At 41.9% G+C, this 20,131-nt stretch overlaps 1 protein-coding gene across 2 annotated transcripts in view; it reads left to right on the plus strand.

Moving 5' to 3' along the window:
* coro1cb (coronin, actin binding protein, 1Cb) overlaps positions 1-20,131 on the plus strand; it is a 127,119-nt gene that overhangs the window by 54,374 nt on the left and 52,614 nt on the right. For both annotated transcript variants that reach the window (XM_084324245.1, XM_084324246.1), the window contains exon 3: positions 2,129-2,251. In XM_084324245.1, the coding sequence (XP_084180371.1) occupies positions 2,129-2,251 (123 nt within the window). The remainder of the gene's footprint in view (positions 1-2,128; positions 2,252-20,131) is intronic.

Raw genomic sequence — 20,131 nt, forward strand, 5'->3', positions numbered from 1 at the left:
TACAACTGTGTTTTACTAACTCCAACCGGGACTATTGCCGCTTTCGTGCTGCTTGTTGATGTTATGATCTCCTCCTAACGTTACCGGAGCTGAAGGTGCCACACGCTAAAATGTCCGTGGGGACCCGGCGCCAACCCATAGATAGTTCCAACTCAACGAATTACGTAATCCACTACAGTTGCACTCAATATTTAAATAATGTTAGTCTAAATAAATGTAGAGATACATAATAATTTCAAGCAGAAAACGAATCTTTCCATTAAGAACTGACAATCAGGGAATTTAAACATGGTTGACATTGTTTTTTTGTGTTTTATATTATAGAAAGGAAAGTCTAGTGCTGGCTGAGCATATTGTTTGTTTGCACTAAGTTAATACTTTGACAAATGTAGCCTATATTTTTCAGTCAGTTCGGTCTGCATGGCCCGCGAATGCCCCCCCATGGCGCCGACACTGGACGCATTTAGTATGCAGTCACTGATTTACTAAGAATCTTTTTAGACACCAGTCTGAACTGTTTTGAGTAACATCTCTACATTGTCCTTCAGCTAATGAGCCAATCGTCTGGCTCACTGCTGCCAGCAACACCTTTTGGTTGAAGATGATGAATGCTGACAACGTCAACCAGCCATTTTAGTTTTGGCTGAGGTGTCAAAGCAGGATCTTTTCCCCGCACAATGTAGGAAGATCTACAGATGCCCGCTCAAAACGTGTAGGAGACTGGCGCCGTTGCTGGCCAGGGCCCCGAGAACGTTTGTCCTAGTGGATACAAATGAGTTACATTTACAACCCTAAATGGAACACAGAAGGAGTGGCCTTCACTGCAGCGCTAAACATGTTCCTATCTCTCAGTCTCAGCTATGCCAGCTATGCACCAAGCAGCCATCATTTCTCAGCGTCCGTTTGTGTTCACATTAACATCAGGTCCTCTCAATACTATACTGATCTCGCAGGTTGTTTGTGGTGGTTCTGATACACCTCCATAATAATCTCTCAGGTTGTTTGCGGAGGGTCTGATACACCTGTAATACTGATCTCTCAGGTTGTTTGCGGAGGGTCTGATACACCTGTAATACTGATCTCTCAGGTTGTTTGCGGTGGTCTGATACACCTGTAATACTGATCTCTCAGGTTGTTTGCGGTGGGTCTGATACACCTTTAATACTGATCTCTCAGGTTGTTTGCGGAGGGTCTGATACACCTGTATAATAATCTTTCAGGTTGTTTGTGGTGGGTCTGATACACCTGTGGCTGTAATACTGATCTCTCAGGTTGTTTGCGGTGGGTACACCTGCATAAGGACTCCTCAGGTGGAACACATGCTTTCTCTGACAACCTAAAAGAAAGTAGAAACATGCTTTATTTTCTAACTTCATCTTGTTGATCAATCCAAGTGACTTGTGAATATGGCCCCGTCTCAATACTAGTACTAATGTGTTTGCTGCTAAAAGCTGCCTGTTCTAGTAGGAAGGTCACGGCAATGCAGAGGCTGGCAGCTACACCTCTGAATGAATACTACTCAGCAGCAGAAAACTGTGTGTATATGCAAAACAACAAGCTTCTTATTAAGGGGAATGACACCCATTTTGAGAATTCAATAAGGTATTCCTGTGCCTCAGGAACTGGTTATTGAGGTATGTATTGTTGGTCTTGACGTGTGTGTGTGTCAGTGACTCGTGACTAGAACAGGACTTGAGCACTGATGACTTGGACTCGAGCATTGACTGCATTTGGACTCAGAAGGTTTGGACTCAGACTTGTTCATTGATAAATAGTTAAAAAAAAAATGTAATGGGCCCTAATAATTTGGCATAAGATATTTATTGATGGCTATTTTAATACCGTAACATTATTTAACAAAATAAATAAACTCCCTTTGAAATGGTGACCGCTGTGTCATTTATGTTTAATGTAGACCTTTTTTTATTTGTATGTCAGCTCTTTGACTGCCAGAGTGGAGTGGACTCCACTTGGGCTCGGACTATGGAAATGGGGACTCGACCGGACTCTGGCTCTTCTTTGGTGACTCGACTACAACACTGGTGTGTGTGTGTGTGTGTGTGTGTGTGTGTGAGAGAGAGAGATAAAACCCTGTGTCATTCTAACCTGCTTGTTTCCTGTTTTGCAGACGGGTCGTATAGACAAGACCTACCCCACAGTGTGTGGTCACACAGGCCCAGTGCTGGACATCGACTGGTGTCCCCACAATGATCTGGTCATTGCTAGCGGCTCAGAGGACTGCACTGTCATGGTAAGGCTGCAGTTAGTCCATTCATTCATTAAAAATGAATTAATTCATTACAACTTATAAGATGAGATATTCCTTTATTGATTCCCTTGGGGAAATTCCTGGCGTTATAGCAGCACGGGGGAGGGGAGAAAGACTATAAATATAGGCAATAAACTTAGATTCTGAATATATGGAGATGAGCGTCTGCATGCTCTGCTTTCTAATTTAAAATACAGTTTGAAACCGTCTGTACACAGTAGGCTATGTGTGCTAGCAGAGCTAGACTCGAGTCACGGTGCACATGTGCGGTGGTTTGTCCACCAAAAAAGCGCCAAAAAATAGAAAAGAAACTAGCAGAGCCAGAACTTTTCAACTCCCCTGGAGCCACAGCCAGCAGAGAAGCCGGTTTACTTTCGCTTTCAAACCAGCTGCAGCCTGAGAACTGGAGTGTGAGGGGATGTAACACTAAAGATGGCGGCAACGACAAAGAATTGCTGCAAAATAAACATACATCTGTTGTTTAAAAAAAAAAAATTATACTTATAACTATCGAATATCGAGTGATAATATTGTTATCGTTATCACGATATCATTTTTGGCCATATCGCCCAGCCCTACTATGAGTTAAAGTAAACAGTATTCACAAGTCAGACATTCCTAATAGTTCTCGAATTCTGCAGACGTTAGTTCTCCAGCTGCTGGCAGCAGTCCGTACCCATGGTTGTGGAGCTTGATGGCCACTGGTATGAAGGACTGGCCGAGGCGGTTAGTGGAGTGTCAGGGGAGTATGAGTCTGTGGCTGAACGTGCTCCTCATCTTGGCTAGCTCCTCATAGAGGGGGTGGGGGGGGTTTGCCAGGATAGCGGCCAGCTTCCTCCTCATCCTCCTCTCTGCCACCACCTCTAGTTTGACCAGCTCCACTCCCACCACTGTCCCTTCCTGTAGAGGGACTCTGTGTTGTCCGACCAGTCTAATTTGTTGGTTCAGGTGTACTCCAAGGAACTTGTATGTCTCCACCATCTCCTATTCTTGCCTCTCCGGTAGTCCACCACCAGCTCCTTGGTCTTGCTGATGTTGAGATGGAGGTGGAGGTGGTTGCTGTCGCTCAACCCTAATGCCTCACATTCACCCATTCACTCGCACCGATGGCGGAGGCGATCATGCAAGGTGCCAAGCGGCTCACTGGGAGCAGTTAGGGGTTAAGTGTCTTGCTCAAGGACACTTTGACCCGCTGCCAGGAGGAGCCGGAATCGTACCGGGAGCCTTCTGATTACCAGGGCCCAGGAGTTCAAAACTTTTAATCCCTATCTGATCGGATCAGATTTGGATTTTGGGTAAACAGGATTAGGATCACTTTGATATTCGATCAGATCAGGAAATCAAATCCAGGCTTTAATCTGGATCAAATCTTCAAAACGGGTAGTTCAAACCGACAACACAGGATTGGGATCAGTTTGATCCCAAAAAACTGGATTATCTTGATCCCACCAGAGGGGTGGATTACTAGAGCAAAATGTACTATACAATTTATTTAAAAATATGTTTCAATATAAATAAGATGGCAAAGTTTGTTAACTAAAATAATACAAATTATTTTGCCTTCATGGCAAATACATTTTATTTAAAAATGTTTGGTCACATTTGTGGTGGCCTATTTTGTTTTCAACAAAATGTTGATGACATAAATGTTTATGCTCATAAAGGTATCACAACAAAGATTGTCATACCTCTCTTTTTGCGGGGTTCCACAAGGCTCCATCCTTGGCCCTATCCTATTCTCCCTATACATGCTGCCCCTTGGTCTGATAATTAAAAAACACAACATCTCTTTCCATTTTTATACCGATGACACTCAGGTCTATCTCCCCATGAAACCCAACAATATAAACAATTTCGACAGTCTTCGTTCCTGCCTAGACGACATCAAATGCTGGATGGCACACAATTTTCTACAGCTCAATCAATCAAAGTGTGAAATCCTCCTTTTCGGCCCATCCAAACCAAACTAGTGTCATTGCCAGCAGCCTGGGTAACCTGTCTCCCCTCAGGGCTCTACAGTGCGACCATATTACTCGTATTTGCCCCTAGAAATATGTGTGCGAACCGGAAAAATCAATTACTCGCACAGTGTGCAAGTGAAGATTACAACCTCAGTCGTGTGCTTTTTTCTCTCCGCTGTTCAAAAACTACAAGTCCCACATTGCACTCAAGCCAACGGTCCAATCACAGTAGAGTGACTGGTTTCAAGGGAAATAAAGGAAATGACTAATCGGAAGCTTTCATTTGCTTTTTTACTTCTGGAAAGTCCGCCATTGCGGTATGCGAGACTTTCCAGAGACACAAGTAAGTTACATTAAGTTAATGTAACTTATTCTAGTCTTACCAATAGCAATAGATTTTAGAACACCTACTGTAGATTTATCGATACCAATAGTAATATAACGTTAATGCAACCAAACGAATGCCTTGCTTTGTTAATCATAACGTTGATGCAGTAGCGTATGCCGTTGTGTTGGCTGTAACGGACATGACAACAACATAACACTGTGTACACATTAAAATTGCGATAATCGATTCTAACATTTTCAAATCGATGCAGTTGAATTTTCCCCTTAGGATCGATGCATTGTTACACCCCTACACCAAAGTCACTGGCCCACTGTGTGCGTGTGTGTATCTGTGTGTGTGCTAACTTGGCTACTGGCTAGCGTTATCAACAGCAGAGGTGGGTGCAAGCGGTGTGACGTAATTGGCAGAATCGACTGTCAATCAATGGTCTACCTGACACGCAAACTCATGAACAATGTTTCTGTACTGGAGGTGTACAGTATTTCAATAGGCAACCCTGAAAGGATTATTTTTCTTGAAGAACAACACTAGCCAAAACATAGGCATTGTATGCATAAAAGGGGCAAAAGCTAAAGTTAAGTGACTGTTACTTTTGTAGCAGTAGTTCAATGTCACTGCCTTTTTTATTATGCCTAGTTGTTGGCTACAACTTTGCCACAGTAGGCATTCATCACTTAATAGTTCAAATGTCTGTGTCCCATTCCCGTTTGCACACGCAGATATGCACACAGTGGGCCAGTGACTTTGGTGGTATGTGCTATTGCACAGATGTGTGTCCTGTTCCCGTTTGCACATGCACGCACAGTACAAATATACATTTATTAAAAAAAGAAAATTATAAACTCCGTTACTTGAAATATTTTCACTGTGCTCCTAAATTTCTTTGTGTGCTCCTAAATTTTTTCATTTAGGAGTACATGTGCTCCTTGGGAAAAAGGTTAGCGTAGAGCCCTGCCCCTAGTCAAGCCCTTCGTTAAAAACCTGGGCGTGCTCTTTGACCCTGAGTTTTCCTTCAATAGGCAGGTAAACTCTGTGGTGAAGGGGTGTTTTTTTCAGCTCCGGTCCATAGCCAGGATCAAGGCCATTCTCTCCCCCTCAGACCTGGAAAGAGTAATTCACGCCTTCATATCCTCACGCTTAGACTACTGTAACTCCCTGTACCTGGGGCTTAATAAATCCACCATAGCGCGTCTACAACTGCCCCAAAACGCTGCCGCTAGACTGCTCACAGGTACCCGGAAGAGAGCTCACATCACCCCTGTACTTGCCTCCCTCCACTGGCTCCCGGTGCGCTTTAGAATTTAAGGTCCTCTTATTGGTCTACAAAGCCCTTAATGGTAAGGCCCCTGCTTACCTAGCAGACCTCCTCACCCCCTATACCAGGGGTCGGCAATAGGCGGCCTGCGGGCCGAAATTGGCCCGCCAGCAATAATTTCTGGCCTGTCAGTTTATTTTGAGAATATGATATTTATTTTCTTTTCGTCATATTATTTTTATTATATGCATACTTTATGTTTTATCCATGTTGAGAGTGAATAACAGGTATAGGCAGTGAGGTGCAATGTACCGTATATATAGGCTTGCTCAAAGTGAGGTGGACAGCGCGTGGTGCTGAAATGGGAAACACGAGTCCATGAAATAAAAACACCAGTTCAGTAAGTCATTCAAGCTTTATCTTTACTCATGACTGACGGCACCACACATGCATGTGAACAGTAATGCAATTAAAGACAATGTAAAAACAATGCAATTAAACTTTAAACAAAAAGAGTGCTTGAAGAAGCTCCTGAAATGACAGCGCTATAGGTATTTGAATTACGAGACAGTCGGAAGTCCATTAGCTCCATTTCCAGTGCAGCCTCATCTAACAAGATTAACTATCATAATCGATCGTCCAACTATATTCCTTTATCCGTAATTGATCAGTCTCCCCAGTTAGTAGCTAGATTAATATATTTAGCAGAAGTGTCAATAATCGATCGCAGGGGATTCCCCAATCTTGATGCGTCAGCCCCAGTCTCCTCCGTAGACCAGACAGTCTCATTTAACAAGACGAGGCTTGTTTGAGATTCATATTAAGTATAATAATAAGTAAGACAACGGATACGTTTAACGAATTCCATATAAAACGATAGTTTTAACATTAAACATTCAACATTAAACCGGTCCGTGGCCGTCAGATAGACGGTTGCGCGCGCGTAATGTAGGATAGACCGATAGAGAGGCGCTTTATAATACAATGGAAAAAAGACAAAGGTATAATGTTCAGTGCATGTATATGTCATTTACAATTTATTATGCCACCTATGCAGCTCGTTTATTTTGACAGTTACATTTTTTTCACTATCATTATATTATATTAGCCATTGTTTTTGGTTCTGGCCCGCCATTCAATGGCTTGGGGAAAAATTGGCCCGCAGCCAAACCTAATTGCCGACCCCTGCCCTATACCAACGTCGGGCCCTCAGATCGTCTGACAAGGGTCTCTTAACCACCCGTAGGTCTAATTTCAAGTCTAGGGGGGGGGCGTGCTTTTGCGGTCGCAGCCCCTGACCTCTGGAACAGCATCCCCATGTCCATTAAATCTGCCCCCTCCATCGAGTCTTTTAAATCGAAACTCAAAACCCACCTATATCGCCTGGCCTTCCCTGACTCACTTTGACTCTTGCCTTGCTTGTTGCCCTGTTGTTCTGTTTTCCTTTGTCTATCAGTTGGTTGTTTTTTTCTGTTTATTCTATACTTTTCTTTGTTCTTAGCTATGTGAAGCATTTTGGTTGACAAGTGTCGTGTCTAAATGTGCTATATAAATACATTTGATTGATTGATCAAAATTTGACTGTAATTTAGATTAAAGAAAAGATATCTTCAAAAAAAATCTATATCTGTCATCACCTTCAGCAAACTGAAACCTCACTTAGAATTCAGCTCCTCAAAGCAGGATGATCAGTTGCCTTTGAATTAATGTTTTTTGTTGTTACCCTTTTTTAATTACAATTCCATTATGATTTTATGTTCTTTATACTATTTATCAATACAATTAGACATTATAGATGTCTGCAATGTGGTCTCTTGTCTTCCTTGTATTCCTTTTCATATCCACTAGATGGAGATCGGTAGGATTAAAGCACTGATATTCAGGATCTAGTAATCTTGAAAAGTCTGAATCTGGATCAGGGTGATCCTATCCTGTATTGCTTTGAAATACCGGGACAAAATCTGTCAGAGTTGTCTGATCCTGGATACAAAATAATTGGATTTAAAAATCTGATCGGATCAGATGGGGATTAAACGTTTTGAACTCCTGGGCCCAGATGACCGCTCTACCCCCTGAGCCACTGTCGCCCCATAGCTTTAAAGGTAGAATCTGTAATACTGTCAAACGGTGACAACAGCCCCGCTTGGTGTTGCACTTTGTTTAACTTTGGCTTTGGTCTGATGTGTGGGTTGGAGTTCACTAACTTATTATAGCATGAATTTATCCAGATGTCTCTTGAGCCTGAGGTGTGGCCTGCAGTAGCAACCCCTCCCCCTATACCCCCACTCAACGCCAACCCACACTCAAACACAACACACAACAAAAAATATAAATGGGAGTGCAATACCAAGTGGGGATCTTTTGCCTAGATATCGCTGTTTGACAGCATTACAAATTCTACCTTTAACAGGGAAGGACACACTACAGCTATGGGGTTGATTGATTGATTGATTTTTATTGTGGAGTAAAAGACGGCATCCAAGGGATAAAAACATGAGAAAGTGCAAGCACTTATTTCCATCATGGTCCCTGATTTTGGACATGGACAGACATCATAAAACATAGAGCATAATATATAATTTAAGCACATGATAGATACATTAGAATAATTAGAATCAGAACATGATATTCCGATTATATGCCTTAACGGGGGCCAACAGCAGAGGGCGCTGATGGCCCTTCAGCGCCAGTGCTTTATCCAATGTAGGATAGGACTTACTTGCTTAAAAAGTGCTTAAAATATATAAAATATAATAGCAATAGATCTAAATAACACGTTGATCGTCAGTGAGTTGCTTCCAGTCAACATGCACGAAACGGATAATTTTTTCATACATACATTTCCGTTTTATACCGCTATGAATATATTTCTAGAGCGCTCTGTCTACCGTACTTTTCGGACTATAAGCCGCGGCTTTTCCCCCCATTTTTCAACCCTGCGGCTTATATAACGGTGCGGCTTATATGTGGACCAAACCCGAAAATGTATAAATCTAAATATTGCTTTTTTTACTGCATTGAAATGTTATTTATCTGTTCCCTTATTTGCTAAACTTAATACAACTTGTAAATGAGTTAATTCTTGTTATTTGTCCGACAGTATTGTGTCCCAATGCTGGTGGGAAGTCTACAAACAGAAACTGGGTGTGGTCTGTGCACGTGCACTTAGCGAGGTGTTGAAACACACAAGAATAGCGAAATGTTAATAATAATAATAATTAAATTAAATAATTCATGACTCGAAGTCGCTGAAAGGAAGAAAGGAAACGACATCACAGAAGAATGAAAAGGAAACAAGAAAAGAAATTGAAATGTAAATAAACAATGGATGAACCCATGTCACTCCCTTTTATTTATTTTTGTCCCCCTTTTATTTGTTTTTTGATTATTATGTCTTTACACTTATCATAACGTTATAAGTTATAGCAACTTAACTTGTGACAAATGCCAGTGTTATTACGCGTTGCACTGCACATAAAACGCGAGTCGGGCCGGTTTGTCATTAAACGATATTAAATCACATTTAGAATGTCACAAATTTTATGAGCGAACGAATTCCGTTAGTGTATTTATTGCAACCTAATGTCATCAGAAAGTAATTTAATCAACTACAGTTTAGTACTGTTTTCGCCTTGACAGTCGCCATTATGCGCGCACCTCTGCATTGTCATCTCATCCACGCTCTGCCGCTGCAGTCAAGGCACACGAAGGGTTAACAGGTTAACCCTTCGTGTGCCTTGGCTTGACTGGAAGCCTGTTCTCTGTGTTATAGAATAGAATAGATCTTTATTGTCATTGTTACAGTTGTTACAACGAAATTTAAAATGCAGCCATAGGTGCTAGTAAAAATATAAAAACACAGTCCTAAACACAGTATTAAATATAAAAACAGGAGTAAGGCATGTGTGTTGTGTGTGCGTGGGGGGGGGGGGGGTGCAAGGGAGACTGTTGAGGGGGGTGAATTGAGACTGGGATCAATTCCGGTCAGAGTTTATTGAGCTTAAAAACAATTGATAGGCCTATATAAAGAATGCCATCCTCAAGGCATTTATAATATTTTAACTTAAAACTAGGCTACTTTTGCGTATATACAGTCATTAATATATTCCAAATAAAATAAGTCCCTCGAGACTTCGTGCTGCTGCCGACTTGAGGTGTCGGTGGGCAGTCTGCCCGACATTAATAAACAGCAGTCTGTTATAATCACATTTTTATGAGCTAACGAATTCCGTTATATTGGACATTTGTATTAATTATATCAAGCGAAGAACTGATAAATTTGGCAGAGAGAGACGGCAACATTATCGTGGGTTTGCGTGATGTATATCTCCACCTCCCAACGACTTGGTGCTGCTGGATTTGCGAGAGCGTGCAGCTGCAGAGCCGCAGAGAGCGGTGTTTTCAGGTCCGGTCTGGGGACCGCTCAGCAGCACCCCCCACCCAACAGCTGAATTGCCAATGGCTGAATTGGAGTATTGCACTGTGCGGGCACAGCCCCGTGGCTTCTGTGGCTCTGCAGCTGCATGCACTCGCAAATCCAGCACTAAGCTCCCGCTGACAACATCGTTGTCATTATTAGACCTGCTTGGTGAAGCAACGATGAAACAAATGTAACTATTTAATATGCCAAACTTATTTTTCTATTTTTAAATTCAAATTTCTTTATTTCATTTGATTGTTCCCGACATAATGCTATATGCCCCGACCAGATCCATGACTCCGTTGTGATACAGAATAATTAGAATAGTAAGTGGCTATCTTTTTTTACCAGCTGTAGATCAATGCCGGTAGTGTGCTGGGAGCGCACCGTTTAGGTTTGAAAGTTTGTGTGTCTGAAACGCTATGTGATACTGTACAGTACAGTTTACACAGCACAGTACATGTTCTGTATACTATTGCACTAAATAGTAACACTTGTTATGCAAATATGCAACTTGTTTGTTGAAATGTTAATAAGGGAGCTTCCTCAAACAGCCATCTCTTTCCCGACAATCCCCTCTGTGCACGAACCCTTACATATGGTAATTAAACATTAAAACACCTGCGGCTTATAGTCCAGTGCGGCTTATATATGTACACATCATTCAATTTAGCTGCTGCGGCTTAGTCAGGTGCGGCTTATAGTGCGAAAAGTGTAATCTCAATAAACTCCAGCAAATCGAGCTTCAATGTATTTCATTAGAAATCGCGCCATTTGTCGCTTGATTTATGAATTGTTTTCAAATAAACGCTAGATTATCGATATTAGGGGTGGGACGATACATCGATCCAGATCGATATATCGATCTATTATCAATAATCAAATAGGATCGATGCAACGTAAAAAGATCTATTCATATTGCGATACTCTTATTTTGAAAATCCCTCTTATCCGCTCGGCTCGGATCAACAGCACACAGCATTAGCGTCTAGAGCGTCACTAGAGCAAGGCTAGTGTGCCTGTTCTGCAACCCAAAACATGTCCCTGCTGTTTTATTCCGCCATGGGTCAAATGCATCTAACCTGCTTTGCAATCCTCGCCATTCCATTATGCCCACGTCGCGTTAAAGATCTAAAATAACGTTACGTTAGCGTAAGCTAACCCAGAGCCATAGGCAGAGAGAAGTGGGGACTGGGAAGGAGGGTGCATTCTCGGAATAGCCCCACTAACAGGATCTGGCCGGTACTGCACCTTCGGACTCCAAATATGCCTTTTCCAGCCAAAATACAGCTCTGTTTATGTTTATTTGGATCCCCATTAGCCACAGCAGTGCTGGGGCTATTCTTCCTGTCTTCTCTGTGACAGTGAATAGGATATTAATATCGGAAAAAAAGATAAACTAACCAAAAACAGTGAACAGGAGGTCTATTTGTATTAAAAACAATAGATTGTTTTTCATTTAAATGTCTGGAAGAGCTCAAAAATAAAAACGTCAAATGATATTTCCATTGCCTTTTTTTTTGTTAAATGTTACTGATTGTGTTAATAATCATATAATATCGTCTCATATCGATCGCAGGCACCTGAATCGAATCGTATCGTATCGTGGCAGACCTTGTGATATCGGAAAATATCGTATCGTTGTCCAAATAATCGATATCGTATCGTGATGAAACTGGTGATTCCCACCCCTAATCGATATTATGTGTCATCATGCGCGAACAGAAGAGGGGTCTGAAAAATCGCTTCTCCGTACTTTGGTCGGCGCGAACCTCACACACACACACGCGCGCTCCGATGGCGGTGAAAGAAACATCGGATTAACCCAAGATTCGTACCATAAAGTCCTTACCTCACATCTGATGTAGTGCAAAAAGATTAATCCAATTCCTGATCGCCATTCCAAATATTGATCGCGTTTTATTGATCCAACGTAGGGCTGTCGCGATAACCGCATCACCGCAATCCCGCGGTGTGTCAAGTCACCCACGGTTGGGGAACAGACAACCACAAGATCCGCGGGTAAAATAAAAGGGGCGTCATTTTTTACTTAATTTAATGACGAGGCGCCCGTTTTCCAGTAGCATGAGCTAACTTTTCCATACAGTTTACAACTCACAGATGAAATCAGGATTTATTTTCATATCCCGGACTCGAGCCCCCAATGTATACCTTTTCCTGTATTAATCTGAACTACATCAACGTTTCCCTAACCCCTACTCTCACTTCGTTAACGTTATCATAGATATTATGATCTGTAATGTCAACTGGATATTAACGTTAGCTTTGTTTTCAATTTATAACGTTAGCTATATGCTAGCTAGCCTATCTATAACGTTAGCTATTGGCTAGTTTCCCCCAATGATGACCAATGACACCAGTTGTGATATTTAACTAGCTATGTATGTGCATTCACATTCACTTAGTTAAATGTATAGTGTTATAATAACGTTAAATGTTCGCTCAAATAACGTTAGTTATTTTTTTGATCAAATTATTATAATTTTTTATTTGATTTTTGACATGAAACAAAACATATCACAATACAATAATAATAATACATAAAAAGACTTCCCAGGACAATAACTTAACACCACATGACAAGACAATAACTGAGCCAGACTGTACAGTGATCATCCTACATGGACACTCGCTCGTTCTCCCCCCCCCCCCCCCCCCCCCCCGCTCACCCAAGGACCTCAACGTGAGTCACACTCACAATACATTATTCAGTAATCGTAAACAAAAATCAAAACAAAAATGTCCAAACTTATATGCGTTCTTTTTTAACCAAATTGCGATATTAGATTCCTTAACCCCTATAACACGTGCCGTGGATATCTCCAAATAGATCACATCAAGGTAGGTGAGAAACCATACTTTCGGGCAGACTTTGTCTGGGTGAAACCAACGTGAGCCTAGGGATGGGTACCTTTCACATTTGAACCGATACCGGTACCGGTGAATCGATACCGGTACCCAACGGTACCTTTTTTCGGTACTTAAAAAAAAAAAAAAAAATTATACATTTTTCTTTTCATTTTTCTTTTTTTTTTTTTACTTTTTTCTTTTCATGTCAACGTTCACACGCACAATATATGCTTACCTAGGATTTGACTTGATTCAACAACAAAGCAGTCGGAGCAATGACAAGCCGAAAACTGTCGAAATTTAATTTACCTACCTGTCGTAAAAAAAATCCAAACTTCAAATAACTACAATTTCGACAGTTTTCGGCTTGTCATTGCTCCGACTGCTTTGTTGTTGAATCAAGTCAAATCCTAGGTAAGCATATATTGTGCGTGTGAACGTTGACATGAAAAGAAAAAAGTAAAAAAAAAAAAAAAAAGTTGATTCGATACTCGGTAGTACCGACGTGTTTCGGTTCGGTACCTCAAAAGTACCGAATTCGGTACCCATCCCTACGTGAGCCAATCAATTTTTTTGCGGCTGTGAGGCCGGCCAAAATGAGTCTTTTCACCTGTATAGAGGTCGGTAATTGAGAGAGATCATTCAATAACAATACAGAAGGAGATACAGGTATGGTCAAAGAGAAAATGTCTGAGCTGAGATGTAACATTTTCCCAAAAAATTACAACAGGAGGGCATTCCCAGTACATATGCATAAATGTACCTGTGGCACCGTTTGGACACAAGGTACATAGAGAGTCAGGTCTGAGACCCATTAAATTCAATCGTCTAGGGGTTAAATAAGTCCTGTGAATAACATTTAGATGAATCTGTTGGTGATCTGGGTTGTGTGAGGATAACCGAACATTTTCCCAGACTGCATCCCAATCAAAATCTACATCCAACTCCGGGATATCCTTTCTCCAAATCGTATCCAGGGGGAGGTCTTTATACGAGGACATGAGTAAATGGCGATAAAAGTCAGAAACGAAGCCTCTCGATGTCTGTCATAAAATTATTTGTGAAAGCGGTGATGCACTAGTGGAGCATCCCATGGAACACCATGAGCCTTCAGAGCTGCTCTTATTTGTAAATAAAAGAAAAAGGAGGTTCCGGGGAGATCATATCCGTTGGATAGATCCTGGAAAGAGCGGAGACCAGAGTTATCGAAGATATCCCCCAACGTGTGGATGCCTTTCTTTTCTGATCTAGGGTACCTAATAGGTTGTTGTCCAATAAGGAGAAGATTGTTATTAGATAGAGGGGAATGCGTGTGCCATTGATGGCGGTTAGTACCCACTTTCTGAGTGTCACGCCAAGTCTGGATCACAACGGTGATAACCGTGCCAAATCGTAATTTACATTGTTTAATTGATATGTTGGTGTACACAATATCCTGAAGTCTATATGGGGACACCAACTTCTCTTCCAATGGTCGCCAAGATACAGCTGCTTGAGCGTCAAACCAAGTGATCAGAGGTCTCAGAGAGAAAGCTTGAAAATAATATTTAAAGTCTGGAAATGCTAAGCCCCCATCGAGTTTACTCCTTTGGGCAGTTGATCTCTTCAAGTGCGGGCGTTTATTGTTCCAAACAAATTTATATGAGGCAGAGTGCAATTTCTGCCAGTAACCAACAGGAGGAGGTAACGGGAGCATGGAGCTGATAAAGTTAATTCTGGGTAAAATATTCATTTTAATTATTGACGCACGGGCCTGTAATGATTTTTTTTTATTTGGACCATCTGTTGAAGTCATTTGTAATCCTGTCACCCAAGCTGGAGTAATTATACCTTACCGTCTGGCTAATAGTGGGGAATATTTCAATCCCGAGACATTTAAAGTGCTCCACCATAAGTATGTTTGCTGGTAGGATGGCCAGTTGATCTTAAAGCCGGACAGGCTGCCAAATTCATATATCACGGCGAGCAGATGAGGTAGAGAGACGGAGGGATTCTGCATAAACAGGAGTACATCTGCGTATAAGCTAATATGCCCTGAATTGAAATAGGAGATATAATTTGGGATTGTCTTATGTATTGAGCTAGAAGTTCCAGGGATAAAGCGAAGTGTCCGGGACTAAGAGGACAACCCTGTCTAGAAGAGCGCGAGACAGAAGAGTGGCGAGCAGAACTTTCCCGTTAAGATCATGGCCGAAGGCCCTGTGTATAGAACTTTGATCATATGAATGAAACCCTCACCCAACCCCATCCTTCTAAGAACTGCCCATAAGTAAGACCACTCTAATCTGTCAAATGCCTTCATTGCGTCCAAGGACATGACCGCTGTAGGGACTGCGACATCCTTGCTGGCATTAATCACGTGCAGTAACCGTCTGATGATGTCAGTAGCCAGGCGGCCTCTTATGAAGCCGGTCTGATCAGGGTGAACTAGAGATGTCATGTGCTTTTGAAGTCGGGTGGCTAGAACCTTGGCATATAGCTTAAGATTGGCTCCGAGGAGACTTAGGGGCCTATAGCTGCCACATTCGGTGGGGTCCTTATCCTTCTTGAGTAAAACAGATATAATAAGACTAAATAACGTTAGTTTTAAGTTGGAGAAGGGATGTGTGACTGACTATTGGCTACTTGCATAGACCAGACCTACAGTATATATCCCACAACGCATCATTTTTTTTTTTAAGATTTATTTTTTAGCGTTTATCGCTTTTCCTGGTCAGACATGACCGACAGATGCAGTGAGGGTGAAACGGGAGAGAGAGCAGGGGAAGACATTCAGCAAATAACGGCGGGTCCGGGAATTGAACTCGGGTCGGCTGATCCGCGACACAGCGCGGTACATGGTGTGCTACTGGAGCCCCCACAACGCATCACTATTAACACTTTGGTTGCCACTTGTTAACATGGTTGAATGCCACCACCCACTTCAATGATAGCGTTGTGAACGCATAATCTCTGTCTTAAATTATGGCTGTGTCTAATCTGCCCGTCGCTTATCAATGACTTGTTTGCAGTCAACATTGTCGAAACGGATTGTTTTTTAATCTGTTCATTTCAGTTTTATAGCATTTTGAAAAGCCCTCGTTTTTCCAGGAAAATATATAGATTCCGTGATAACCGGCATTTACTGGAATATTCTGGAATACACAAAACGTTGTAATTTTTCGGCCTATTTATGAATCGTTTTCAAATAAACGCTAGATTATCGATAGGGGTGCACCGATGTATCGGTCGGGTATCGGTATCGGCCGATAAGTGCCTTGTTGACTGCAATCGGCCGATAAGCTCGAATGTGCCGATGGCAGTAGCCGATAAATATCCATCAATTTGTGTAGCGTCAAGACAGAAAAAAAGTTCACTTGCGACCTGCACAACGCCGTCCCCAGTCCCCCCCCCACACACACACAAGCTACTGCATCAAAGTTACTACTTATGATTAATAATTAAAATATATATACAGGTATATAAATTATTTTTATTTAATTTTTTTAGAAGTGCGGTACCACCGCATCCCGCAGTGATTAGCCACACACACAACCTCGGTGGGAAAATGTCATACCACGACAGCCCTAATCCAACGTTATATGTCCAAAACACATAATCCACGCTGCTCACAGTGTCCCCAGTCCATCTGTTATAACGATACTGCATGCCTGAGAAGTAAAACCTGTACCGGACTTCTTAGATCGATGCACAGCCCCAGCCAGAGGGATTCCAATGATGTGCAATACCATCCGGGAGACGTTAGGCGGCGGTATTTGCCCTTTTCGAGCTCAGACCAATTCCCAATGATAACGTCAGGCTGGATGGATGAAAAATTAATAGATATAGCTAATAAAAGAAATATCGATTAAAACCCGAGATATCTCGGGTCTTGGCGCCCAGCACATGGCGAGATAACCCGAGATATCTCGGGGTTGGCCTCCAAAGGGTTAATGGACAGAATATGTAAACACTCTTGCGGTCAGTACTTTCTAACCCAGGGCAACTGAACCACTAAATACATTCTAATCATTGCATATGAATCCAGATATTTTGTGAAATGGAGTTACTTTCCACTGACAGCAGACATGTTGGTAGAAATAATACCACATTTTCATTACCGATACCACAACCTGAAGTATCTACCGATACCACAACCTAGAGTATTTATCAATACCACAACCTAGTGTGTCTACCAATACCACAATCAATCAATCATCTTTATTAACAGACACAGGGTCCACAGAGTAAAAAACACAAACATAATCAACAAATTACATCACAATAAGTAAACACAAACCAATAGCAGCTCTACAACAGGGCACTGTACCAATATTTCCAGATACAGGACTGGAACTTGATGTCACTGAGACTAGGTTGAGACAGCACCAGGATGATCCGGTTCTGAGACACATTCAGACGACAGATAGATTTGTACACCAGGTGTCTCAGCAGAGCATGAAAGGAGTTAACTCCAGCACCACAAAACATTTAGCTGGTGCTGCAGCACCTAGGCTTCCTCAGCAGAATCCTCAGGCAATCATTGCAACCTGGAGCTTATGAAAGCTAGCCTGCTTAAACATGACCCACAGGGGGGCAGTATAGAGGGGAGTGCAATATGCCCTAAACAGGTTAACTTTCACCCCAGCAGAGCAGAAATGGAACTTCTTCCTCAGCCTGTTAGCTTGAGCATACAGTACACGCTGCTGTCGGTACATGTCCTCATCACTAATTTGATCAGTAATATGTGACCCAAATATCTTGTACTACAGCAGACAACCAGCACCAGCCCAGACAGATAAAAAGAAGGGAAAGAAATATCCTTATCGCTTTCAGTCCTGCAAATCAGAATGACACTCTTCTTAGCATTGCATTTCACATCATACCTTACTCCATAATCAGAACATATATTGAGCAGCTATTGGAAACCTACTACTACTTGGCGACAGGATGGCATCAGCATACATGAAGTGATTCACCACCATGTTACCACACAGTGACACATAACCCGTTCGGCAATTGCCAAGCTGTACAGAAAGTTCATTCATATAAAAATGTAAGAGGGCAGGGGAGAGTAACCCCCCCTGCCGGACGCAATTCCCAACACCAAAAGGAGCAGAGACAGTATCGCCCCATTTGACCTGCATGGCCTGGTTCGCATACCAGAATGCCAGGATTCTAATCATATTACCAGGCACGCCCCTCTCCCTCAGCTTTAAAAACTGTTTCTCGATCGAATGCCTTAGAGCTATAGGCATCAATAAAACCCACTAACACAGAGGAATTATTACCCTTATACATATTAATGAACCCAAACTGATTGTCAGAAGTGAGTGACTAAAAAAAGAACTTAAACAATCCAATAGAAGTACACTGGCCAGTGCAATGGGTCGGTAGTTGTCCGGTCTGTAGTTGTCCAAACTCCCCACTTTTCCTGCCTTGTCCTTGATAACTGGCACCACAGTGACTGATAGCATGGAGTCCGGCAGCAGCCCATGTGTCATGAGGCCTGTAAAGCAGATAGAGAGCAGGACAGCAACCCTGGGGCTTGCATGATATGATATGATATGATATGATATGATATGATATGATATGATATAATACATTTATTTATATTGAGCCCCTCAACCAATAGTTACATCGGCCCAGGGCGCATCCCGGGAAATACTTCAGATGCTCTGCTGAAATATTATCAAGGCCACTGACCTTGTTATCAGCAAGCTGAGTTATAGCTTGACGCACCACGTTAGCAGTAACTCCAATTAACTCACTGTTGGGGATGCTTCCCACTAGAAAGGGGTCACTCTGAACACTGTTAAAAACAGCAGAATAATGCTGCCTCCACAGCTCAGCTATGTTGATGGCACCAGACACTCCCTCAACCATGCCCGGTAGCAGTGTACTGCCTCGGTTCAGGGCCTTAACCTCCTTCCAAAAACCAGTGACATTACTGCTAAGAAGCTTCTCAGCCATAGAGTCTGATCTCATGAGTTGTTCATGTTTGGAGATATATTGAATGCTTTGTACCTGGCATGTGTATTATTTCTATGGTCCAGAGCAGGTCCCTGCCTGGGCCTGCCTGCCAGTACCCAATTGTTAGCTTCCCTAGCTGCAGCATAATGGGGAGCTACATGTTTATTCCAACCTGGCTTACCTGCTTTCCTATTTGAAAATGTAATGTAGGGGCTACTGGCTTTACACAATGTTCTACCAATGGCATCATACATGGCACAAAGGTCATGGTGGTGAGCTATATATTTACAGTTAAAATCTGAACACAGAATAGCATCGTACGATAAAGACACCTCATTAACTCATTCAGCGCCATCGTTTAATGAGCCAGGGGGCGCTAGAACGCCATCGCTTTAATCAATGGAGAGACTGCGAGATTTGCGAGTGCTTAAAATATATCTTATATTATAGCTATGGGTCTAATACACCCGTCGATTGTCAGTGAGTTGCTTCCAGTCAACATGCTCAAAACAGATTGTTTTTTCATCCGTACATTTTCTTTTTATACCGTTAATTTTGAATACGAGTATAGTTTTGGTGATTCTTAGTAATCCCAGGAAAAGATGCGATAATAGCCCTTTAGTGGAATACACTAAACACGTTTTCATTTTTCGCCTGATTATCGAATCTTCCTGAAATCAACACTAGATTATCATTATTATCCTTCCTCGTGCATACATGAAATGGCCCTCGTAGCTAGGGCTGTCTTAAATACTTTGAAGCTTCTGAGCTTCGTACGATGGGCATGGGATTCGAATATGAAAATAAAATTCGATTCTTAAAAAAATATATATTTGATTTTAAAACATCGAAGAGGGGGGAAGCTTTAGACGTGCCACAAAGAAATGGCTAGCCAGTGAAGTATAAAATAGCCACGTCTAGGAAGGAGAGGGTAGGGCGTGTTTTATGGGGTTGCTATATGTTTTATTATGATGTCTTTTTATTATGATGATCTATGTTTTATTATGATGCTCTATGTTTTATTATGATGCTCTGTTTTATTATGATGCTCTAT

The sequence above is a fragment of the Notolepis coatsorum genome (assembly GCF_963971535.1).
Source record: "Notolepis coatsorum genome assembly, chromosome: 11".
NCBI lineage: Eukaryota > Metazoa > Chordata > Actinopteri > Aulopiformes > Paralepididae > Notolepis > Notolepis coatsorum.